Source organism: Dipodomys spectabilis, unplaced genomic scaffold (genome assembly GCF_019054845.1).
Source record: "Dipodomys spectabilis isolate Male_0828 unplaced genomic scaffold, ASM1905484v1 ptg000299l, whole genome shotgun sequence".
Lineage (NCBI taxonomy): Eukaryota > Metazoa > Chordata > Mammalia > Rodentia > Heteromyidae > Dipodomys > Dipodomys spectabilis.
In genome coordinates this window covers 2,766,018-2,790,408 of record NW_024870976.1, presented here as the reverse complement: position 1 = coordinate 2,790,408, position 24,391 = coordinate 2,766,018, and the positions used below count along the sequence as shown (strand labels likewise).

Sequence of the window (24,391 nt, the reverse complement as noted above, 5' to 3'; positions counted from 1 at the left end):
GGAAGTGGCTCTGTGGCTCCAGTGGTAGAGCGCTAGCCTTGAACTGAAGAGCTGAGGGACAGTGCCCAGGCCCAGAGTTTAGGCCCCATGACCAGCAAAAAAAAAAAAAGATTTATCTCCAGTTAACCAACAACAACCTGGAACTGAACTGGGCATTGGTGGCTCATGCCTGTATTCCTAGCTACTCAGGAGGCTGAGATCTTAGGATCTCGGTTCAAAGCCAGCTGGGGCAAGAAAGTCCATGAGACTCTTACCTCCAACTAGCCACCAGAAAACAGGAAGTGGACCTGTGGCTTAAGTGGTAGAGTGCTAGCCTTGAGCTGAGGAGCTGAGGGACAGCGCCCAGGCCCTGAGTTCAAGCCCCATGACCTACTAATTAATAAATAAATACTGTCTCCAGCAAAATGCCAAACTGAAGGTATGGCTCAAGTGATAGAGTGCCAGCTGTGAGCAAATATGTAGAGCAAGAGAAGCCTTGATTCAAACCCTGGTACTGTCACACATACACACACACCCAATACTATGGATGGGACAGTGTGGCACCATGGTATGTTGGAGAGGAGAGGAGGTAGGCCTCTCATGCCTGGGCAGACCACCCCAACCTCCTGCAGTCCCTCTCTGAACCTTGTCTTTAGGAGGCCTGGGCTCCACCAGCTGCTCTAAGGCAGGCTTCTGCTGCCAGAACTCAAGAGAAGAGGGCTGGTTCTCAGGGTTGACCCTCACAGTTGCTTATCTCCCTCTGTGTGAACTACCACATCTTCTCCAGGTATAGGCTCTGGCTCCAGCTCATCTCCACTCCCCCCTCCCCCCAGGCCAGCAGGCAGGGCCTCTGTGGGGAAAGTGCTGGCCATGCTGACACCCCCAGCTGGTGGGCCTGCTGGCCAAGCTGGGCCAAGGCATGCTTTGGGGCAGAAACGGTGCGTGAACTGGCAAACTCACCTGAGCACAGACATCCTGGAAGAGGAGGCACCCACTGGTTACAGGTCAGTCCTGGGCCAGCACACCTCTGTCACCTCTCATGAACACTGGACCTGGAAGAGCTGCACTTTGGCCACAGGAACCTGAGCAGGGAGGCCTCCCACAGGAGGCTTGGGAAGGCTGGGGCCGACCAGACAGACAGCCTTCCTTTCTGCTGAGCTGGTCAGGGTTGGAGGCAGGTCTGCAGATGGGTTGTGGCAGTTACGAAGGAGATCAGAACCAGTAGGTTCTTTAGGGAGCTACATAAGAGGAATAGGATTGGGGCACCCGGTCAGCTGAGGGACCTCTCTTTCATGCCAGCATAGAAGACAAGGCTACAAATTGCTGGCGTGTGTGAGGGTGAGCAGCAGGAGCCTGCTGAGTACAGCAGGGGCTCAAGTTTCAGAGGGTCAGGCTTTTCTACAGCCATTGTCCATGAAGACTGTGGGCAGCAGTCATGACTGGCTCCTGGGAAGCCTGGGGCTGAGGGGGCCACTCATGGGCTCCAGTGGAAGGGCACGGTTCTGGTGCATCATGCCACTTACTCAGGCCTAGTCACTGGTGGAGGACCCAGAAATCACACTGGTTGGATTCTTGAAGCAAAGTGCTCTCCCCACTGTGTGGGGTTAGTTACATATCCTGTCTGGCCTCCAACCCCACCTGGAGGCCAGGCTGTCAATTTGCATCTTTAATCTCTGCAGCTTCTCCTTCAGGTCCTTAATGCTGGAAAGGAAGAGGCCCAGAAGCTTATAGCAAGATAGCAGAGAACTGCGGCGAACGCCTTCTCGGCCAGCGAGGAAGAACGACCACCACACCAGGAGTCTTCTCAGATCACACTTTATTGGAGAGCCTTTTAGTTGAAGGGAGAGCTTGAGCGCAAGAGAGCGAGCAAGGAAATGCAGCCGCTTATATAGGGTTTGGAACACGGGTCGCTTCAGGATTGGCTGTCTGCCTTTTGCCGTCACCAGGTGCCACAGGATTGGCTCAGGATTTACGATGGTGGCGCATGCGCAAAGCTAGGGACCCGCAGCCCCGCCAAGCACTTGCCTAATATGGAGTCGTTTACCTCTAAGCTGAAAGGAAGTGGGCGCCATCTTGTAATGGCGTTTGTCCCGGCTCCCTGCAGAGAACTTCACATTTGCCAATGGAAGAAAAATGTTTCAGGTGGAAAACAGTCATGACTCCCTTTCATTAGCTTAGTGTCTTTAAAAAGGACGTGTCTTCGGGCTGGGAAGGTGGCTCAGTGGTAGAGCACTTGCCTTGCATGCCTGAGGCCCTGGGTTCGATTCCTCAGCACCACATAAGCAAAAAGAAAAAAAGCCGGAAGTGGCGCTGTGGCTCAAGTGGTAGAGGGCTAGCCTTGAGCTGAAGAGCTAAGGGGACAGCGCCCAGGCCCAGAGTTCAGGCCCCACGACCGGACCCAAAAAACAAAACAAAAAGAACATGTCTTGATGGTGCAGGTGGCGCATACCTGTAATCCTAGCTACTCAGGAGGCTGAGATCTGAGGATCACGGTTATGGTGGTTTTAAGCCAGCCTGGGCAACAAAGCCCCTGTGAGATTCTTGGTTTTGTTTTGGTTTTGTTTTTTGGGTCCGGTCGTGGGGCCTGAACTCTGAGCTTGGGCGCTGCCCCTCAGCTCTTCAGCTCAAGGCTAGCGCTCTACCACTGGAGCCACAGCGCCACTTCCGGCTTTTTTTTTTTTTTTTTTTGCTTATGGGTGCTGAGGAATCGAACCCAGGGCCTCAAGCATGCAAGGCAAGCACTTTACCACTGAGCAACCTTCCCAACCCCCCTGTGAGATTCTTATCTCCAATTAACCACTCAAAAGCTGGAAGTGATGCTGTGACTCAAAGTGGTAGAGTGCTAGACATGAGCAAAAAGAACTCAGGCCTGAGTTGAAATCCCATGACCAACAAAAAAGAAAAAGGCATGTCTGGCTGGGCGCCAGTGGCTCAGGCCTGTATTCCTAGTTTCTCAAGAGGCTGAGATCTGAGGATTGCGGTTCAAAGCCAGCCTGGGCAGGAAATCCTTACTACCAAAAAAACTGGAAGTAGCATTGTGGCTCAAGTGATAGAGAGCTAGCTTTGAGCAAAGAAAGCTCAGAGACGGCACTTAGGCCCTGAGTTCAAACCCTAAGACTGGCACACACACAAAGGGGTTGGGGAGACATGTCTATTCTCAATGGTCTAGGATTTCAAGTACCCAACACAAGTGGATAAAGCCAATTGCAGCAGCTTGGCCTGTAATTCTAGCTGCTTGGGAGGCAGAGATCAGGGACCTCAGGGATAGGAATTGTTTGGGGTCTTTCTTTCTTCCTTTCTTTCTGTTTATTGGTATTACAAAAGTGATATATAGAGGGATTACAATTTCATGAGTCAGGTAATGGGATCACAGCTTGCTGCTTTTGTTCAGTTGTGGGGCTTGTATTCAGAGCCTGGGTGCTGAACTCTTGCTTTTCTAGCGCTCTACCCCTTTGAGCCACAGCTCCACTTTCAGCTTCCTGAGTACCTAGGATTACAGGCATGAGGCTGGCACCAGGCCACTGCCTCCTCCCCCCCCCCCCCCCCCCAATTTGCCCGTCTTGGGGCTTGAACTCAGGGCCTAGGCACTGTACCCTGAGCTTTTTTTTTTTTTTTTCTCAAGGCTAGCACTCTACCACTTGAGCCACAGGGTCCTTTGTGGCTTTTTCTGTTTATGTGGTACTGAGGGATCAAACCTAGGGCTTCATGTTGCAAGACAAGCACTGGACACTGGGCCACACCCCCAGCCCCTACTTTGTTCTTTTAATGTGGGAAGTATGTGAAGTCTCCCTCTACTTCCCCAGCTGGCCTGGAACTTGTGGGATCATCATTCTCAGGCCTGGGCCTGACAATTTTGTTTCCTTTTGTGTGTGTGGGCTTGAGCTCAGGGCCTGGATACTATCCCTTAGCTTTCCCAGCTACCACTTTAGTCACAGTGCCACTAATGGCTTTTTTGGTGGTTAATAGATAAGCGTTTCATGGACTGCTTGAGGCAGGTCCAGCCTGTTCCTACATCCCATAAGCAGAACATGGTTTTCCTTGGTGCCCAAGGTGGAGGGCCCAGAAGCCTGGAAAGCCTGGCACGATGCTCTAAGCAGCTCCACCAGCAAGGGCATGCTCGCCAGTCTTTGGTGGCCTGATGGGCTTTTCCATAATTCTGGGGGGTTTGTAGTGCAAGGTAATACACAACCGGGGGCCATAGCAGTTTGAGGTGGGGGTCGGTTCTGTAGACCGGCTCATCTGAGCAACGGACCGGCCTGGGTTCCAGCCCAGGCCGGCCGCAAGGAGGCCCTCAGCGCAGCTCAGGCCTGCAGGGGCCGCTCACCCGGCTCCCAGTGCTGGGTCCGGGGATCACAGAATTGTTCAGGGTCACGGTGAAGGTGCTTCATCAGTCCAGGTGAAGCCTGGGCCCCGGGCTCCACGTCCGGAGTTCCAAGCTAGCTTCCAGTCACGGCCACCGTGTACCAGAGACCCGGAGGGAGGCAGAGAAAGAAGGCAGGCCTCCACGCCTGCCGGCCTATCCCGGTGGAACAGGAGAGTCGGAGGGGCCGAACCGAGCGCAAACCGGCCCCGCGCGCAGGCGGGGCCCGGCCGCCGCGGCCTCGGCCCCTCCGCTCGAGTCACCGGACGCGGCCCCGATCCCGGCCGGACACGGGACGGCAGGCCCCGCGGCTCGAGGCGACGTCTCCTCGCGAGAGCCCCGCAGCTCGAGCAGCCCAGGTCAGAGGGCACGGACGCGGAGGGGGTGCCGAGGCTACTGCACAGGGGCGGCGGCGGCCTCTTCCCGGTGCCGTCCGGCTGCAGGCCGCGGCCTCGGCACCTTCCGCGGGTTGGCGCGCGAGGCTCAGCCCGCGCCCTCCGCCTCCCTCCCCGCACCCGGATGAGGTCTACTCGCGGTCCCGCCGCCGCCGCGGCTCTCTCCTCTTTCCGCCGCTTCCGTGCTGCGTCCGCGGGCCGCCGCCGCCGCCGGGGAGGGAGCTCCGAGGCGTCCGTAGTAACCAGGGAGGCACCCGGTCTCGCGCACGCCCCTTGCATCTATGTTGTCCCGTACCGGGCCCCATAGCCCGGCGTGCGGCCGGTCCTCGAGGGGGCGCGGCCCGCTGGGCCAATCCGAGGGCGGCGCGCGGCCCGGCTGCCCCGGCTTCCGTCGTCCGGGGGCGGGGCCGCGCCTGCGCAGAGTCCCAGCCTCCGGCGCGCGGCGCGTGGCTGCCGTGCGGACCCGCTCGTCGCGCGTGCGGACCGGGCCTGGCGCCTACGCGGCCATGTCCTGGATCTTCGGCATCAACAAGGGCCCCAAGGGCGAAGGCGCGGGGCCGCCGCTGCCCCTGCCGCCCGTGCCGCCCGGGGCCGACGGGGGAGGCGACCGAGGCGCGGGAGACCGGTCTGCGCCCAAGGACAAATGGAGCAACTTCGACCCGACGGGCCTGGAGCGCGCGGCCAAGGCGGCGCGGGAGCTGGAGCACTCCCGTGAGCGCGGCGGGGCCCTGGGCGGGGCGGGCCTGGGGGGCGGGCGGGATCCACGGGGGCCGCGGCGGGGCGGGGCGGGCGGGATCCACGGGGGCCGCGGCGGGGCGGGCCTGGGGGGCGGCAGGATCCACGGGGCCCGGGGCGGGGCGGGCCTGGGGGGCGGCAGGATCCACGGGGGCCGGGGCGGGGCGGGCCTGGGGGGCGGGCGGGATCCACGGGGCCCGGGGCGGGGCGGGCCTGGGGGGCGGCAGGATCCACGGGGCCCGGGGCGGGGCGGGCCTGGGGGCGGCAGGATCCACGGGGCCCGGGGCGGGGCGGGCCTGGGGGGCGGCGGGATCCACGGGGGCCGCGGCGGGGCGGGCCTGGGGGCGGCAGGATCCACGGGGCCCGGGGCGGGGCGGGCCTGGGGGGCGGCGGGATCCACGGGGGCCGCGGCGGGGCGGGCCTGGGGGCGGCAGGATCCACGGGGCCCGGGGCGGGGCGGGCCTGGGGGGCGGGCGGGATCCACGGGGCCCGGGGCGGGGCGGGCCTGGGGGGCGGGCGGGATCCACGGGGCCCGGGGCGGGGCGGGCCTGGGGGGGCGGCGGGATCCACGGGGGCCGCGGCGGGGCGGGGCGGGCCTGGGGGGCGGCAGGATCCACGGGGGCCGCGGCGGGGCGGGCCTGGGGGGGCGGCAGGATCCACGGGGGCCGGGGCGGGGCGGGCCTGGGGGGCGGCAGGATCCATGGGGGCCGCGGCGGGGCGGGCCTGGGGGGCGGGCAGGATCCACGGGGGCCGCGGCGGGGCGGGCCTGGGGGGCGGCAGGATCCACGGGGCCGCGGCGGGGCGGGGCGGGCCTGGGGGGCGGCAGGATCCACGGGGGCCGGGGCGGGGCGGGGCGGGCCTGGGGGGCGGCAGGATCCACGGGGGCCGCGGCGGGGCGGGACTGGGGGGGCGGCAGGATCCACGGGGGCCGCGGCGGGGCGGGCCTGGGGGGCGGGCGGGATCCACGGGGGCCGGGGCGGGGCGGGCCTGGGGGCGGCAGGATCCACGGGGCCCGGGGCGGGGCGGGCCTGGGGGGCGGGCAGAATCCATGGGGCCGAGGAGGGGGCGGTAGGGGTTGGGGTAGGGGGTGGGCCCGGGGGCGGGCTGTCTGGCAGTGGGCCTGAGGAAGGGGGCGGGCCTGGAGCCAGCCCTCCCCCCCCTTGAAGCCCAGTGATCTGTGGCTCTTGGTGGCCTCATTGTCGTGGTGACCTTCCCGCCTGGAAGTGTCCCTGTGACCTAAAAGACCGGGTCCTGACAGCCTTTTGTACCTTCTGCCTTGTCACTCCTGGATGGGTCATCTGGTGGCATTTTTGCTGTTGTTGGTTATGGTGGTCGTGGGACTTGAACTCTGGGTCTGGGCACTGTCCCTCAGCTCAAGACTAGTGTTCTCCCACTTTGAGCTACAGCACCACTTCCGGTTTTCTGGTGGTTAATTGGAGATGAGTCTCATGGACTGTCCTGCCCAGGCTGGCTTTGAACTGTGATCCTCAGATCTCAGCCCCCTCTCAGATCTCAGCCCCCTGAGTAGATAGGATTACAGGCTTGAGCCACCAGCGCCCAGCTTTCTGGTGTCATTTCGGATGATCCTCTGGGGCTGAAGCCAAGCTTTCTGTTGATGGGAGGGAGTTCACCTTGAGAGGTCTGTAAGGAATGAGGATGGGCAGTCAAGGCAGGTTGAAAAAGCAGCCCAAGTGTTTCCAGGTGGAGGTGAGGCTGTGGTTTCTGGAAAGCTTCTTTTCTTTTCTTTTTTTTTTTTTTTTGTGAAAATACCGTACTGAGGGGTAACAATTCCACAGGTAATGAGTACATTTCTTACCAAGCATTATTGTCTCCTCCTTTGTTTCCCCTTCCCATCCATTCCCATCTCCCCTCCTCCCCCACCAAGCCTCTTTTCTGAAAGCATACTTTCCCACCAGCACACACACGTCTCTGCAGCCTCACTCAAGTGTTCTAAGACCCTTTCTTCTGTACCCCACAGGGCATGCCAAGGAGGCACTGAGTTTGGCACAGATGCAGGAGCAGACACTGCAGCTGGAACAGCAGTCTAAGCTCAAGGTGAGCTGTGGGAAGGAGATGGTGCTGGGCCTGGCTGAGGGCCTCGTACTCCATTTCACAAAGATCGCAGGGTAGGCAGAGATGCGCCGGATATGGGGCTGAGTCTGTGCGACAGAGCCAGCGGGTAGGCTTCCATGAGGGGTGTCTCCTGTCTCCTGTTCAGTGACTCCTTCCCTTCTTTCTCTGTGTTCAGCATGACTCTTTTCCCTACCTTGGATGATGAGATTTATTTGGAAGGGATTTTTTGGGGGGGGGGTGTTAAGGCTAGTGTGCTACCACTTTGAGCCACAGCTCCACTCTGGTTTTCTGGTGGTTAATTGGTGATGAGTCTCATGGACTTTCCTGCCTGGGTTGGCAGATCTCAGGCTCCTGAGTAGCTAGGATTACAGGTGTGCACACCCAGTGCTTGTAAACATATATATGTTTTTAAAGTAGTTTAGTATTGTTACTATTAAGGTGTTGTACAGAGAAGCTATCGCTTCATATTACTTTCGCTTGTTTGTTAGTTCTAGGGCTTGAACTTAGGGCCTGGGCTTCTTTTGCTCAAGGCTAACACTCTACCACTGGATTCTTTCAGTCCTTAGCCTTGGTGTAGATCTGAGAGTCTTGGGTATGTGGGTGGTCAGTCCAGGGTACGTTGTCAGAACTGCCCCTACCTTGCTGGGCCTTTTGCACAGACCTGCTGGCCTGGTGTTGATGCTGCCAGCCTGCTACTTCATGGCTGTGAGAGGCTCTCGGGCCATCCTGGGCTGTGAGAGGCTCTCGGGACACCCTGGGCTGGGCTGGGTTGTGAAGGCTCTCGGGACACCCTGGGCTGGGCAGGGTGAGGCTATCGGGACACCCTGGGCTGGGGTGGGCTGTGAGAGGCTCTCGGGAGACCCTGGGCTGGGCTGGGCTGGGTGAGGCTCTCGGGACACCCTGGGCTGGGCTGGGTGAGGCTCTCGGGACACCCTGGGCTGTGTGTTCTGCAGGAGTACGAGGCGGCTGTGGAGCAGCTGAAGGGTGAGCAGATCCGAGTGCAGGCTGAGGAGAGGAGGAAGACGCTGAGTGAAGAGACACGGCAGCACCAGGCTGTGAGCGCCCGCGGGGCCTGTGCAGAGGGCTGGGAGGGTTGGGGGAGCTCCAGGCTGTGAGCGCCGGCGGGGCCTGTGCAGAGGGCTGGGAGGGTTGGGGGAGCTCTGGTTCTCTTTGTTATTGACAAATGGAGGATCTGCTGGTGTGCGTATTGTATTGCTCCCCGGAATGCCCTGCATAAACACCAAGCATACAGATTGCCCAGGTGCTGACCCATCCCACCATGCGGCTCATGTTGGGATGGGGAGGGGGTCATGAGGCCTCCACGCCTAGTAAAGCTGGGGCCAGACTGGCTTCTGCCTGTCCAGTGGCTGTTCCAGACAGGAATGCCTTTCTGCTCTTCTCCCTAGAGGGCCCAGTACCAGGACAAGCTGGCTCGACAGCGCTACGAGGACCAGCTGAAGCAGCAGGTGAGCAAGGCACACCTCTGAGCGGACTGTGCGGTCTTAAGCAGAGGTAACTTTGTGTGCACCAAGTCTAGGAGAACTGTGGATTGTATTCTGAACCTGGTTCTGGGAATTTTACTCCAACAAGCACTCTTGGGCATGTGCACACTGACTGGGCACACACACACAGGCATGCCCTGGCACACAGAGAGCCACCTCCATGTGCAATCACACAGACGCCTTCCTTTGTGGCCTAGACAGAAGTGGTTGATTCGTAGCTGTTATGAGGCTTGTTGCCAGGCAGGATATTTCCCAAGAGCTCCTGGCCACCAGAGAGGTGTGTGGTTGGCTGCAGACAGTGTGCCAGAACAGTCCAAAGCCTGGAGCCCTGCCTCCACAGCACAGGCTCCTCAGCCACAGGCTGTGCATGCCTGGAGTGGGCGTCACAACAGGCAGAGGACAGTGCTGTGTAGGGCAGCGGCTGAGCAGTGGCAGGCGGGGAGGTGTTGGCAGCTACGCTGGTGAAGCTGCCCTAGACCTGCTGCTGTCCCAGCAGGAGCTGCAGCTCTGAACCCATCGAGGGGCTCAGGCTGTGAGCCCTGTCAGCCTCGGAAACGTGGGGCACCCTTGGGGTGGAAGCTTTTCCTGACCAAGAGCAGTTTTGGGTTAGTTGTCTTTCTGATTTCAAAAGCTTTTCCATTTCTTGTGACTTCTCAGCAACTTCTCAATGAGGAGAATTTACGGAAGCAGGAGGAGTCTGTACAGAAGCAGGAGGCTATGCGTCGAGGTATGGTCCATGGGGTGCAGAGGAGGCTCGGGTGAGCATGGTTCTCCTCAGTTGAACAGGAGTCACTTTGGTTGAGCAAGGATCCACTAGGGTGGTCAGGAGTCCTCTTGGGTGATCAGGGATTCCCTCGGGTGAGCAGGGGTGGTTGCGTGGGGCAGTGGCTGTTGAGGACTGCATCCACAGCCTGTGCTCCGCCATCTTCCAGTCCATGTGCCAGCCCTGTGGCTTCTCTGAGCGCTCACTTGGTGATAGCACCGTCAGCTGTGCCAGCACACCGTGCCTTAAGAGGCTGTGCAGGGAGCTCTTGGGCTGGTTAACTGATGGGAAATGCGTGCTTCATTTCCTTCAGCAGGACATTAGTTCTGCCTTCCTGTGTGAGCTCCTGCACATGACATCGGGGAGCAGCACTCCTGATTCAGTGCATCTGCCTGGAGGAAGAGATGCAGCTGAGTAGATGACACTCGCAGGGCAGTGGTTCCACTTGATGTGCGGTCTTAGTGTCAGCAGACAGAGACACATTGTATTGCGTGGCTCTCTGGGTTTATTTTTCGTGGAAGTGTCAGTCCTGGGGCTTGAACTCATGTTTAGGTGCTGACCCTAAGCTTTTTTTTTTTTTTTTTGTCGTGGGGCTTGAACTCGGCCTGGGCGCTATCCCTCAGCTTTTTAGCTCAAGGTGAGCACTCTACCACTTGAGCGCTCCACTTCCAGTTTTTTAGTGGTTTATTGGAGATAAGAGTCTCAGGGACTTTTCTTGCCTGGGCTGGCTTTGAACGGTGATTCTCAGATCTCAGCCTCCTGAGTAGCTAGGATGACAGGCGTGAGCTGCAAGTGCCCAGCTGACCCTGAGCTTTTTTACTCAAGGCTAGCGCTCTATCGCACCACTTCAACCACAGCTCCACTTCTGGCTTGTGGCGCTTATTCGAGATAGGAGTGTCATAGACTTAACTGCCACCATATTTAGATCTCAGCCTCGCCAGTTGCTGGGATTACAGGTGTGAGCAGTTGGTGCCCAACCTGTATTTTCTTTTTTTTTCCTTTTTCTTTTTTCTTTTTTTTTTTGTCGGTCATGGGGCTTGAACTCTGGGCCTGAGTGCTGTCCCTCAGCTTTTCAGCTCAAGGCTAGCGCTCTACCACTTGAGTTGCAGCACCATTTCTGGTTTTCTGGTGGTTTATTGGAGGTAAGAGTTTCACGGACTCAGGCTGGGATGGTGGCTCAGTGGTAGAGCGCTTGCCTTGCATGCATGAGGCCCTGGGTTCGATTCCCCAGCACCACATAAGCAAAAAGAAAAAAGCTGGAAGTGATGCTGTGGCTCAAGTGGTAGAGGGCTAGCCTTGAGCTGAAGAGCTGAGGGACAGCGCCCAGGCCCAGAGTTCAAGCCCCACGACTGGACCCAAAAAAAAACAAAAAAAAGTTTCACGGGTGTGAGCCACCTGCTCCCGGCTTGTTTCTTTCTTTCTTTTTTTTTTTTTTAGTAGAGAAAAAAGGTTTAGGGGCTGGGAAGGTGGCTCAGTGGTAGAGCGCTAGCCTTGAGCTGAAGAGCTGAGGGACAGCGCCCAGGCCCAGAGTTCAGGCCCACAACCGGACCCAAAAAAAAAAAAAAGAGAAAAAAGGTTTACTTTGCTTTATGATCTGGCCCAAGGTCAAGGAGCAACATCTGGTGTTGGCCTTCTTGGCAGCAGACACCTGAGGAAATACAGGAAAAAAAGAACAAGGAACATAGCAAGACTTCTTTTAAAGCAAGTCTTCTCTCTCTCTCTCGCTCTCTCTCTCTCTCTCTTGGGCCTTGAACTTGGGGCCTGGGCTCTTCTTTTTTGTTGGTCATGGGCCTTGAACTCGGGGCCTGGGCTCTTCTTTTTTGCTGGTCATGGGCCTTGAACTCGGGGCCTGGGCGCTGTCCCTGCACTCTTCAGCTCAAGGCGAGCGCTCTGCTTCACTTCTGTTTTTTTCTGGTGGTTTATTGGAGATAAGAGTCTCATAGACTCTCCTGCCCCAGCTGGCTTTGAATCACGATCCTCAAATCTCAGTCTCTTGAGTAGCTAAGATTATAGGTGTGAGCCACCAGCCTCTAGTTTTCAGGTCTTGTCTTGAGATAATTCATTAATCCACTCGTTGCTCATTTATTAAAGGCAGAGCCCTAGAATCACTCTTCTCCTCCCTCTTCCCCTCCCCCCCTTTCCAGGGCCTGAACTCTGGGCCTGGGCGCTGTCCCTCAGCTCTTCAGCTCAAGGCAAGCACTCTACCACTTGAGCCACAGCACTACTTCTGGTTTTCTGGTGGTTTATTGGAGATAAGAGTCTCTTGGACTTTCCTGCCCAGGCTGGCTTTGAACCACGATCCTCAGATCTCAGTCTTAGAGTGGCTAGGATGACAGGAGTGAGCCACCAGCACCTGGGTGTAGTTTGTTTCTTAGAGCATGTTTTGCCTGGTGTGGGTGGCTCACACCTGTCATCCTAGCTACCCTGGAAGCTGACATCTGAGGACTGAGGATCAAAGCCAGCCTGAGAATGGAAGTCTAAGAGACTTATCTCTAATTAACCACCAAAAGCTGGAAGTACAGCTGTATGTAGCTCAAGTATTACAGGAGTGCCTTGAGTGAACAGGCTTGGGGATGGTGCCCTGGCCCTGAGTTAGCCCCCCAGGCCAGCACAGAAAGCAAAAAAATCAAAAAAGGGTAGTCTGTACCCCAGGCTCTGGTTTCGGGGATTCTCCCTCTGCGGGAAGGGTGGCCCCAGGTGCGTGTGCTGGCTTAGCCCCTGCATTGCCCCTGGTCCGTGTACGCATGTGCATTGGCGGTGTGGGCCGAGGCCAACACGGCCTGGCTGAGCACCATTGACCCAGTCTTCTCCTGGGCAGCCACTGTGGAGCGGGAGATGGAGCTTCGACATAAGAACGAGATGCTGAGGGTGGAGGCTGAAGCCCGCGCTCGGGCCCGGGCGGATAGGGAGAATGCAGACATTATCCGTGAGCAGATTCGCCTGAAGGCTGCGGAACACAGACAAACCATCCTGGAGTCCATCCGGTGAGGACGCTGCTGGAGCCCAGTGCCACTGTCTGACCCTGGGGTCAGGGTGGCCGGGAAGACACTCGCTCCAGATGGGGTCGGGTCCTTCTGCATGCCATCCTTGACCCTAAACCTCCTCCAGCCAAGGGCTGAGGACCCTTTGTCCCTCCAAACCACGTGGGCGTTTTCCCCCTGCAGGACAGCTGGCACCCTGTTTGGTGAAGGATTCCGAGCCTTTGTGACTGACTGGGACAAAGTGACAGCCACGGTGTGTACCACCACATGCCCACGGGGTGGGCGCTCGGCCAGCCTGTCTCCTGAGTGCTGTCCATGCCTGAGCTCCAGCAGCCCCCGAAGGGAATGCTGGGGTTAGCAGCCTGCCTTGAGGCTCATGCCTCTAAATCACCAGCCAGAAGAGAGGTTAAGAAAAGGCTGAGAGACAATGGCCAGAGCTTTCTTCCTGGCTTTTTGAGTGTACTCAGTTGACCCTACAGGGTAAGAGATGGTCCTTGCACAGAGCCAGGGAGAACGGAAGCCTCTTCAGCCACCATGGATGAGGCCCAGCTGTCTCCTGTCCCCACCGGGAGCTGGAGCCAGCTGCCTCATCCTTGCCACAGTGGGTGAGGGTCAGCAGTCCTTTGAGGCAAGTGCTCCGTGACACGGAAGTGGAGGTATGGCTTGCGTGGTGTCGAGTGCCAACCTCGAGTGGAGAAAGCTCAGTGAGAGCACAAGGAGCTGACTTCAGGCCCCACAACCTGCACCAAACAAAGGCCCATGCTGCCTGGCAGCGTTGCATTGCTCCTCGCGGCTGGGCTAGGATCCACAAGGCCCGGCACACAGAAGAGCTGTGTGCAGTGAGTGCCCACCCGTGGGTGTACAGCCAGTGCACAGACACCAACCCCGGGAGTGTCCTGGGGCTGCCTGGCCAAGAGGAAGATGACCTTCTTCCTTTTTATTTCCATGACAAGGGCTTGGGCTTCTTTTGCTGAAGGCTGGTGTTCTACCCCTTGGCCACAGCCCCACTTCTGACATCTTAGTAATAAATTAGAGATGACTGTCATATGCTCTCCTACATGGGCTGGCTTCAAACTGCGCTTCTCAGATGCCAGGATTACAGGGATGAGACTCTGAGGCTAGCTACCTTGCTCATTTAAAAATTTTAGTCAGTAGTACTGGTCCTGGGGCTTGAATTCAGGGTTGGGGGGGTGTCCCTTAGTGTTAGCCACCGGTGCTTCCTTTGAAAATTCAGCTTTTTAAAATAGTAAAGAAATCAGTGGAGGGCAGCAACCTCCTGCATATCCAGTCATCTACCTCACAACCCTGCTGCACGGCAGAAGAGAATTGTGCCGACAAAGGGCATTAGTGAAGCTGGGGGCTAGGGGCTCACGCCTGTCATCCTAGCAACGAGGAGGCTGAGGTCTGAGGATCACGGCTCGAAGCCAGCTGGGCAGGACAGTGAGACTTACCCCTCTTTTTTTCTTTTTTGGCGGTCAAGGCGCTTGAACTCTGGGCCTGGGCGCTGTCCCTCAGCTCTTCAGTGCAAGGCAAGCCCTCTACCGCTTGAGCTGGTTTTCTAGTGACTTATTGGAGAGAAGAATCTCTTGGACTTTCCTGCCCAGGCTGGCTTTGAACTGAGGTCCTCAGATCTCAGCCTCATGAGTAGCTAGAACAACAGGCGTGAGCCACTGGTGCCTGGCAAGACTCATCTCTAATTAACTAGTGGAAAAGCTGGAAGTAGGAGCCGTGGCTGAAGTAATAAAGCACTAAACTTGAGCACAAAATTTCAAGGAGAGTGCCCAGGCCCCGAGTTCAAGCCTCAGATCAGGGCATTAGTGACACAGGTAGGCTGAGGGGCAGGGACTTGATTGAAGTCCAGGTGGGGCCACCCCAGGACCCCAGCTGGCCCTCCGTTGCCGAGGAGCGGTGGTGGTGAATGGCAGCACAGGCTGCTGTCTGTCTGTCGTAGGTGGCTGGATTGACAATGCTGGCTGTTGGAGTTTATTCTGCCAAGAATGCCACTGCTGTTGCTGGCCGGTACGTCGAGGCTCGGCTGGGGAAGCCGTCGCTGGTGAGGGAGACCTCCCGCATCTCGGTGCTGGAGGCTCTGAGGCATCCTGTTCAGGTATGGCTGCAGTGAGGCCCTGCGCCCACGGCACACGGGTGGCATGCACACCGCTCCCCCAGACTCTGGGTCCACCCGCATGTTGGCTGGGGTTTTCTCCAGTGCTCCCCTCACATGGGTGTGGGTCTGCTGATAGAACTGGACTCCACTGGGGGCAGTGAGTGCTCAGCACTCACTCTGGAGGGCTGCTGTCCCGTAGGCTGTGGCCAGGCCTCCTCCTGTGGCCCGGTCCAGGATGTTGAGAAGAGAAAGGTCAATAAGGAACTCAGTAAGTCACTCACTGCGAATGGCGGCTCAGAGGCTCAGACTTCTTAAGTCTCGCTGCTCAGGAGCCTGAGATCTGAGCGTCACAGTTCAAAAACAACCTAAGCAGAAAATGCCTGAGACTCCAATTAATTGCTAAAAAGCTAGAAGTAGAGCCGTGGCTCAAGTGATAGAGCACTAGCCTTGAGCAAAAAAGCTCAGGGACAGCACTGAGGCCCTGAGTTCAAGTCTCAGAACCGGTACACTCACACATCTCCCCGCTCCCCACCTACACACAGGCTGGGAAGGTGGCATAGTGGTAGAATGCTTACCTAGCATGCATGAAGCCCTGGGTTCCATTCCTCAGCACCACATACACAGAAAAAGCTGGAAGTGGGGCTTTGCCTCAAGTGGTAGAGTGCTAGCGTGGAGCAAAAGAAGCCCAGGGACAGTGCCCAGACCCTGAGTTCAAGCCCCAGGACTGGCAAGAATAAAAAAAAAGGCAAAGCAAAAAAAGAGGCTGATATTCCTTTTTTTTTGCTGGTCGTGGGCCTGAACTCTGGGCCTGGGCGCTGTCCCTCAGCTCTTCAGCTCAAGGCAAGCGCTCTACCACTTGAGCCACAGTGCCACTTCTGGTGTTTTCTGCTTATGTGGTGCTAAGGAATTGAACCCAGGGCCTCTCATGCATGTGAGGCAAGCACAATACCACTGAACCACCTTCCCAGCTCAAGAGGCTGATATTCCAAAGTGGAAGAGCACCTGCCTAGCAAGCAACTCTGCGTGCTGCGTACTACTCCCCACCACACACACACACACACACACACACACACACAAGAATCAATGGCCAGGCGAGGTGAGGCAGCTTTGATCCCTGCTGCTGAAGGAAGCCTGGGTGACCCAGCCAGGCTGTCTCAGAAGGCGATCTCTAGTGTGGCGAGAACTAGCTCAGTGTAGCTCTGGCAGAGCACAGACCTCGCTCCACCTAGCGCTCAAAAAACAAACCACAAGCCGGGCACCCTCGGCTCTCGCCTGTCATCCAGGCTACTCGGGAAGCTGAAATCTGGGAATCACGGTTCAAAGCCAGCCTGGGCAGGAAAGTCCCTGAGACACTTATCTCCAATAAACTACCAGAAAACTGGAAGTGGCGCTGTGGCTCAAGTGGTAAAGCACTCGCCTTGCACTGAAGAGCTGAGGGACAGCGCCCAGGCCCAGAGTTCAAGCCCCACAACTGACAAAAAAAAAAAAAAAACCACCATCAGTTGCAGCTCTGTACCCTGCCAAGCCTGGCCATGCCCCCCGGTCCAGCCACCGTCTCCTCCCCACAGGTTGGCCGCCGTCTCCTCCTCCGGCCACAGGATGCTCTGGAGGGAGTCATTCTCAGCGTAAGTCAGCCCCGGTGCAGAGCGCTGCCCAGGGCCCTGGTTGGCCCGCAGAGCTGAGCAGCCTTGTCTGGGTGGTGCAGTCTTGATGTCTCTGGCTCCTGAACGACATTTGTTGTCCAAGCAGACCCTGCCTTTACTGCACTTGGGTTGGCCTGGAGTCCACAAGGCGTGGGTTCTAGTCCCGCACTGCGGGTCCCCCCAAAGCCATATGTGGGGATGGGAGGCAGGTTCCCCAAACTGCAGCCACCCCTCTGTCCTTGCCCCTCCTGCAGCCCAGCCTAGAGGCACGAGTGCGGGATATCGCCATAGCAACGAGGAACACCAAAAAGAACAAAAGCTTGTACAGGAACATCCTCATGCACGGCCCTCCCGGGACCGGGAAAACACTGTTTGCCAAGGTGGGGCGCTGGGCAGTGTAGGTTCTGTGCTGCTGTGGGCAAGGGGCCTCGGCTTGTCTTGGGGGGTGGGGGCTGTCCACACTGGAGGGAGGGGACATCTGCTCCGTCTCCCACTCCTTCCGTCCAGAAACTGGCGCTGCACTCAGGCATGGACTACGCCATCATGACAGGCGGGGATGTGGCCCCCATGGGGCGGGAGGGCGTGACGGCCATGCACAAGGTCTTCGACTGGGCCAGCACCAGCCGGCGAGGGTGAGTCCAGCCCCGTACACACGGGCTCCTTGGACAGGCCGTCCCTGCCGCCTCCCTGCTGTCCCATCCTCCGGCTTGTGTGGGAGGCCAGCCTCTGCCGGGCCTGGTCTCCCGTTTGAGGTTGCCATTGAGGGCAGCAGCAGCTGGGCACAGGCCTCCGGCAGGAGCAGCTGGTGCACGGGGTGGGGCTGTACTCGGGCCTTTGACTGTGATTGCCTCGATGGCACGCTGCCCATGGGGGAGCGCCGCGCCAGCCTCCCTGCCTCAGTTGCTCCCTCCCCTTAATCTTTGCTCTTTTACCTCAGATGCCCTCGTGACCCTGGCGCCCAGCACAGGAGTGGAGCTGTACTGGCCCCGAGTTTGAGGCCTCGAAGCTCTGAGTCACTGAGTTAGACCCCTGGCAGGCAGTTTCCCCAGGGGTGCTCTACGCAGCCTGCTTCCAGCGGCTGTGCCCTCAAGCGTCCCTCCTCTGGTCTCCCTCTTGTTCACAGCCTCCTGCTCTTCGTGGATGAAGCAGATGCGTTCCTCAGGAAGCGAGCCACTGTGAGTCCTCACAAAGCCCTCTGTCCCAGAAGCTAGGCGGCTGGGCTTCTTGTGCTACCAGTGCAGGGGATTATGGTTGGGCTGTTCCCTGCCAGTCTTAGTGCTTGAACTGGGGGCCTAGGTGCTGGCCTTGAGCTTTTGCTCAAGGCTTTGCCACTTGAGTCGTTGTATTTCAGGCTTTTTCTGATGGGTTAATTGGAGAAAAGAGTCTCATTGGGCTTTCCTGCCTGGCCTGGCCTCAATCAGTGATCCTCAGATCTCAGCCTTCTGAGAGGCATGAGCCTTACAGGCATGAGCCACCAGCACCTGGCTTTCTCTTTTTTTTTTTTTGGTTGGTCGTGGGGCTTGAAGTCTGGGCTTGGGCGCTATCCCTCAGCTCTTCAGCTCAAGGCTAGCACTCTACCACTTGAGCCACAGCACCATTTCCGATTTTCTAGTGGTTTATTGGAGATAAGAGTCTCACTGAGTTTCCTCCCTGGGCTGGCTTTGAACTGCTATCCTCAGATCTCAGCCTCCTGAGTAGCTAGGATGACAGGCGTGAGCCACCAATGCCTGGCTTGGCTTTCTCTTAATTTTATTTGAAAACAGAAGTGAAAGAAAGCTGCAGAGTATTTGACTTTGTTTGGGGTTTTGGTGCTGGGGACTGACCCAAAACTTGTGCATGCTAAGTACGTGCTTCACTCGAACTGCCTTGCTCTGCAGCACATCTGAATTGTCTGGACGGTGAGTTTGAGACTTACGTGAGCGTTCACGTTCCTGCTCCCTCACCGCCCTCCAGCCATCACCCACGGGTGGTCCTGACCCTGGCTGTCTCACAGCTCTGCTCGGCCGCCTGAGACTGACGCCAGACCTTTCTCTGTGCAGGAAAAGATAAGTGAGGACCTGAGGGCCACGCTCAACGCGTTCCTGCACAGGACGGGCCAGCACAGCAGCAAGTAAGCGCAGCTCCCACACGCACACGCTGGGGCCCTGGGGAGACAGCTGTCGAGAGGCAGGGCAGCCATCATACTGGGTCTTGGGCTTGAGGGCATTGGGGGGGAGGCCACAGTGGACGTGTGCCATGGTCTCCTACCTGAGCCAGGTTGTTAGTCCTGGTCTGTGCATCCTGCAAGCCTCCAGCCCTCCGGCCTTCGCATGGCCACCATGAAGTTGCATGTGCCCCATGCCTGGAGGGGTCCTCACGCCTGTGGGGACTGACGCTACCGGGCATCCTGGGCGCGTTTGTGTTTGCTAGGAGAGAATCAGGAGCAGCTGTGGGTTGGGCTTTGCATGGGGCCCTAGCCTCAGGGCCTCAGGGTGGCCTTCAGGCCTTGGAAAGAGGCCCCACGTTGAGAAGCTTTCCTGTCCCCCTGTGTCCCCAGCAGGATGAGTGTCTGTGGCCAGGCACTCTTCCCTAAAAACGCCCTAATCCTGTCCCAGCTGCGGGACACCGGGGCAGGCCTAAAGATATTGCAGCATTGATCACAGACCTTACCTTGGGTCTGGCAGGTGTGAGGGGTGGGGTTTTTGTGGACGAGGGAGGGCTGGTGCTAGCCTGCTGTGCGTGGAGCCTGCGTGCCACAAGACAAAATGCCAAGCTGGATTTTTTTTTTTTTTTTTTGTCAGTCATGGGGCTTGAACTCTGGGCGTGGGCGCTGTCCCTCAGCTCTTCAGTGCAAGGCGAGTGCTCTACCACTTGAGCTGCACTGCCACTTCCAGTTTTCTGGTGGTTTATTGGAGATAAGAGTCTCGTGGACTTTCTTGCCTGGGCTGGCTGTGAACTGTGATTCTCAGATCTCAGCCTCCTGAGTAGCTAGGATGACAGGAGTGAGCCACCAGTGCCTGGCTAAGCTGGATTCTTGTAGCACGTGTCTGAGGAGACCTCGCAAAGCCTGTGCTGCGTGGGCCTCAGCCTTCCTGTCTGGCTGCAGGTTCATGCTGGTTCTAGCTAGTAACCAGCCTGAGCAGTTTGACTGGGCCATCAACGACCGAATCGACGAGATGGTCTGCTTTGCCCTGCCGGGGCAGGAGGAGCGGGAGCGCCTGGTGAGAATGTATTTTGACAAGTATGTTCTTAAGCCGGCCACAGAAGGAAAGCAGTAAGTGCTCAGCCCCTCCCGCCCTGGCCTGTCCTGCCTGGCTGTCCAGCCCAGTTCTTGGCCTGGGTGCAGCCCTTTCCCTGGGTTTGGGCCACCCGAGTGGCTTCTCTGGGCTGTGGCGAGGCAGCTCCACTGTTGGAGCCCTCCTTCCCGTCCTGTTTCTCACCTGGGGACAGCAGGCAGCCTGTTCCCCAGCCTTTCCACTATGTGGCCTGCCCGGTTTGAGGGGACCCTGGAGCCCCAGGGGTTAGGGCAGCTGCCACTGCTGAGTTCATGCTGAGACCCTTGGGTTGGGAGGTGGACAGTGACCACTGCTCCCTGATGAAGGATCCCGGACTCCACCAGCTGATCTGAGGGGCTGCCGAACAGGTGTCAGCACCGGCTCTCCGGGGAGGCCTGTGTGTGGAAAGTGGGTGCTGGCCAGGTGCTGGCCAGCTGGTGCTGGCCAGGAAGCAGCCAGGCACTGGGGTGTCCAGGATAGTCCTGCATGCCTCTGCATGCCGCATGCCCTGCTTTCCCGTCTCAGAGACCCGGGCTCCTGGCTCCTGGTCTGCTGCACCCTTCTGCGTCCTGACCACAGTCCTCCTCCTGCCTCCCATGGCTGGCCCTGCAGCTCTGCCCCCTGCTGGCCTCTGTCTCCACTGCAGCCACCAGGCTGGCGGCTGGGTCCTGCGTGTGCTTTTCACAAATGGTCCTTGTGGCCATCTGTCAGGTGTGACGAACCCCAGTGCTTCCTCCCCCACTTGCCCCGGCCACCTCTTCCCCCCCAAGAGCCCATCTGCTCAGTTGCTGCCTGAAGATCTAACTGGCATTGGCTGCCGGGTCTGCATAGAGTAGATGTGGCGTGGCTCTGACTGCCTGGGCCCCGGGGCCTGCAGGAGAAAGGGGCTGTGCCCACCATGTGCCCAGCAGGTGAAGGAGAAAGGCTCTGGGATGCAGGCAGCGCTGGCCAGAACCCTCAGGCTCCCCGGCGGAGCCCTGCCCTCCCTTCCCCCGTGGAGCTGCAGCCACTCCAGGTGCTACTGGCAACTCTCTCCACAGGCGCCTGAGGCTGGCCCAGTTCGACTACGGGAAAAAGTGCTCACAGGTTGCCCAGCTGACAGAGGGCATGTCCGGCCGTGAGATCGCCCAGCTTGCAGTGGCGTGGCAGGTGAGTACCAGGTGTGAGTGAGGCCCTGGGGGCTTGTTTCCTGGGGGTTCTGTGGAAGGCCTTGGCCTAGGCTGGGGCTACAGTTTCCCTCTACCCACCTCACAGGAGGCAAGGATGCTGGGGGTTGCGAGTCCCTTCTGGTCCACATCTGGGAGGGAGGGGTGTGGGCTCACCTGCGCCGAGCGCCTTCCCACCTCAGACTGCTCTGGGAGATGTGTTGGGCTCGGTGTAAGCGGTGGTGTACGTGGGGTGCCAGTCCGGGTGGTCGGGTGGTGTTCGTGGGGCGCCAGTCCGGGTGGTCGGGTGGTGTACGCGGGGCGTCTGTCCCGGTGGTCTGGTGTACGCGGGGCGCCTGTCCCGGTGATCGGGTGGTATACGCGGGGCGCCTGTCCGGTGTTCGCGTGGGAGCACTCTGGGGTGCCGTGGCTCCTGGGGTGCCGTGGCTCCGGGGTGCCGTGGCTCCGGGGTGCCGTGGCTCCCGGGTGGGGCGGGCAGGGCGCAGGAGTGCGGACTTTGGTAAACTGGGCAGGCCGCCGCGGCCTCTGGTTGCTCCCGTTCGCCGGGCAGCGCGGCCCGGGCCTGGCCGCGTCGCTGGCGGTGCTTTGCGGTGAGCGGCGGGCGTCTCGGGTTTGGGCCGGCCGACGGCCTGGCCTGCGTCCGTGTCGGGCGGTGCGGGCAGCGGCTTGCCGTCCTGCGGCCCTGACCCCGGGGGCTGGGCCCCTCGTCCCTGAGAGTCCGGAGGACAGCCAGGCTCTGGAGCCTCTCCACGCGAGAAGCTTCTCCACGGGAGGAACGCGCCCGGCCAGGGGCGGCAGCTGGAGCCGCGCATGCGCGGGGGGGGGGGGGTTGTCTGCTGCGGCCGCGCTTGCGCTCCTGAGGGGCGTCCGCGCGTGCGCCCCAGGGCCTTGGGCTGCCCGCCGCCCTCGCCCCGCACCCACCCCCCCCCCCCCCCGTCCTCCGTCCCGCCCCGCGCCCGCCGCCCTCGCCCCGGCCCCGCGCCCGCCGCCCTCGCCCCGGCCCCGCGCCCGCCGCCCTCGCCCCGGCCCCGCGCCCGCCGCCCTCGCCCCGGCCCCGCGCCCGCCGCCCTCGCCCCGGCCCCGCGCCCGCCGCCCTCGCCCCGGCCCCGCGCCCGCCGCCCTCGCCCCGGCCGCCTCGCCTTCCAGGCGCCCGGGTGACGGTGACGGGCGCGCTCCCGTCCACGCTGGTCGAATCTGCCGAGGGCCAGCTGGACTGACCCCTACTGGCCCCTCCGTGTCCGCGCGGGCCGCCGGCTCCAGGCGGGGCCGGCCTGGCGCAGCACCTCTTCTTGTCTAATGCGAACTGGGACAGAAGCGCCAGGCGGCCTCCGCGCTCTGCCTTAGTCCCAGAGGAAAGTGGTCGTTTTTCACTCAGTGTTTGCTGTGTCCCGGTGATGTTCTGTTCCGAGTTTGTGCGGTGTTGAAAGCAGGTGGCCCTAGAGGCGCCCAGCACTCAGGAGGCAGAGGACCCGAGTTGGAGGTCTGGAGGTCGGCCTGGGCTTCAGTGAGGCCCTGGCGCTCTCCGCATCTCCCCCCAATCACACTGTGCTCATTGTTCTCTGTCTTGGCTGTGGAGATGGTGTGAGCTCTGTTCTCTCATTGTGCTGTGTGTCCCGTGGGGGAATCCCTCCGCTTCTCAGGATGTTGTGTCTCGCAAGGGAAGTCCCACTTGGTCGGTGTCACTGTGCTGCTGAAGTTGGTTTTGCTAGTCTGCAGCTTAGGGCTGTTTTTTGTTTTGTTTTGTTTTTTTGTTTTGGTCGGTTGTAGGGCTTGAACTCTGGGCCTGGGCGCTGTCCCTCAGCTCTTCAGCTCAAGGTTAGCACCCTACCACTTGAGCCACAGCACCACTTCTGGCTTTTTCTGCTTATATGGTGCTGAGGAATGGAACCCAGGGCCTCATGTATGCAAGGCAAGCACTCTACCACTAAGCCACCTTCCCAGCCCCCAGTGAAACTCTTATCTCCAATAATCCACCAGAAACATGGAAGTTCCCACAATGTGGGGCGCAGGCAGCCCGCCTGCCGTGGATTCCCAGAGCCCGGGCTTGCCCTCTTGCCCGCCCTCCCCACTGGGTCCCATCCGCTCCCCTCCCCTCGGTGGAGATGGGTCTGCTGTCCGGAGGGCGGCCGGCTCAGTCCGAGAAGGGGTGGGCGCCCACACCTCCTGCGCCCTCCACACGGGTCCCTCCACACTGCCCGCCCCTCCCCGCGCCTCCCAGCTGCTTCCCCTTTGCCCTTGGTCAAGGGACTGCTGGCCACCCAGGTGCTGCCCCAGGCGAGGGGAAGTGGGAAGGGCCCTGGCCTGGCCATGGGCCAGATGGGGGCGGGGCCTGGGAGAGGCCGGCCTGCCTGAGCGGTGGGTTGAGCTTAAGGGACGCGGCAGCTGCGAGGGGCGGGGCCTGGGGAGGGGAGGGGCGGCCATGAGGGGCTGGACGGTGGGTGATGGCCGCAGTGCCCAGCTCTGAGCTGGGAGAAGAGGCCAGACTCGGGTCCATGGAGGAGGGGTCTGGTCCGCAGTCCAGGGTCACCAATCAGCCCCTGGGGAGCAGCCTGTGGGGCCACGGGCCTCTGCTCGCTGCTCCGACTTTGAACTTGGGCCATTCCCGGCCCAGCTGCCCTGGGCCAGTATAGCTGTCTCCACGCCGGTGGCCAGTGGTGAGCAGAGGCCCCCTCAGCACTCTTCCCCTGGCAGGCCATGGCGTATGCCTCTGAGGACGGCGTCCTCACCGAAGCCATGATGGACGCCCGTGTCCAGGATGCCGTCCAGCAGCACCAGCAGAAGATGCAGTGGTTGAGGGTAGAGATGCCCAGGCCTGCGGCCAGTGAGCCCCGAGCGCCTCCGCTGCCCTGACGCCACAGCAGCAGGGCTGGACCTGACACCTCCCACCCTCCTCCAGCCTCTGCACACGGCCGCGGTGCCCTCGGAGTCGGCCTGCTGCGGGCCGCGGTATGGTGCGTCAACAGCTCTGCTCGTCTGACCTCTTTCAGCCTCCAGGACTCTTGGGATGTGTGTCTGTGACCAGGGCAGGACAGGGAGGTGGCAGAGTGCTGCCCCGAGGTCAGCTGCCCGCTGTGCTGGCAGAACGGGCTACAGGAACCAGACTGAGGACAGGGAAGACCGGGCCTGGCAGTGCAGCCGGGGCCCAGGCCCCACCCTGCCTGCACACACCGGTGCCAAGAATTCACTGACCCCCTCCTGGTGTGGTGGACCCGAGGGTCCCAACCACTGGCCATGGTGTCCAGTGCTCAGGAGCTGCTGCCCTTGCCTGGACTGCAGCAGGGCCTTCTTATCTAGTGTCTAATAAAGCTGACTGAGCCCTTGCCATTTCTGTCTCGTGGCTGAAGGGAGTCTGCAACCCTTTTGTTGGGGTGATGGAAGAGGCAGAGGCTGGAGCTTTCTGGAGAATTTACTGGCCAGGCAGAGTGGGCTTCAC

General features: G+C 59.7%; 1 protein-coding gene across 3 annotated transcripts; it reads left to right on the top strand.

Moving 5' to 3' along the window:
- The first annotated feature begins 5,168 nt into the window (after positions 1-5,168).
- Positions 5,169-24,280, top strand: LOC122127325 (ATPase family AAA domain-containing protein 3). 3 transcript variants are annotated; one of them, XM_042701925.1, is made up of 16 exons: positions 5,169-5,445; positions 7,448-7,524; positions 8,496-8,597; positions 8,949-9,008; positions 9,702-9,771; positions 12,626-12,791; positions 12,972-13,041; positions 14,740-14,895; positions 16,464-16,520; positions 16,793-16,918; positions 17,046-17,170; positions 17,662-17,713; positions 18,578-18,648; positions 19,624-19,791; positions 20,833-20,941; positions 23,650-24,280. In XM_042701925.1, the coding sequence occupies exons 1-16, from the start codon at positions 5,241-5,243 to the stop codon at positions 23,806-23,808; spliced, it is 1,773 nt and encodes a 590-aa protein (XP_042557859.1). In that variant the 5' UTR covers positions 5,169-5,240; the 3' UTR covers positions 23,809-24,280. The 3 variants fall into 3 exon arrangements, with proteins under 3 accessions (XP_042557859.1, XP_042557860.1, XP_042557861.1); XM_042701926.1 differs by having other exon boundaries at positions 19,624-19,738; positions 23,650-23,733; XM_042701927.1 differs by lacking the exons at positions 20,833-20,941; positions 23,650-24,280 and adding an exon at positions 20,318-20,794 and having other exon boundaries at positions 19,624-19,738.
- Positions 24,281-24,391: the final 111 nt, after the last annotated feature.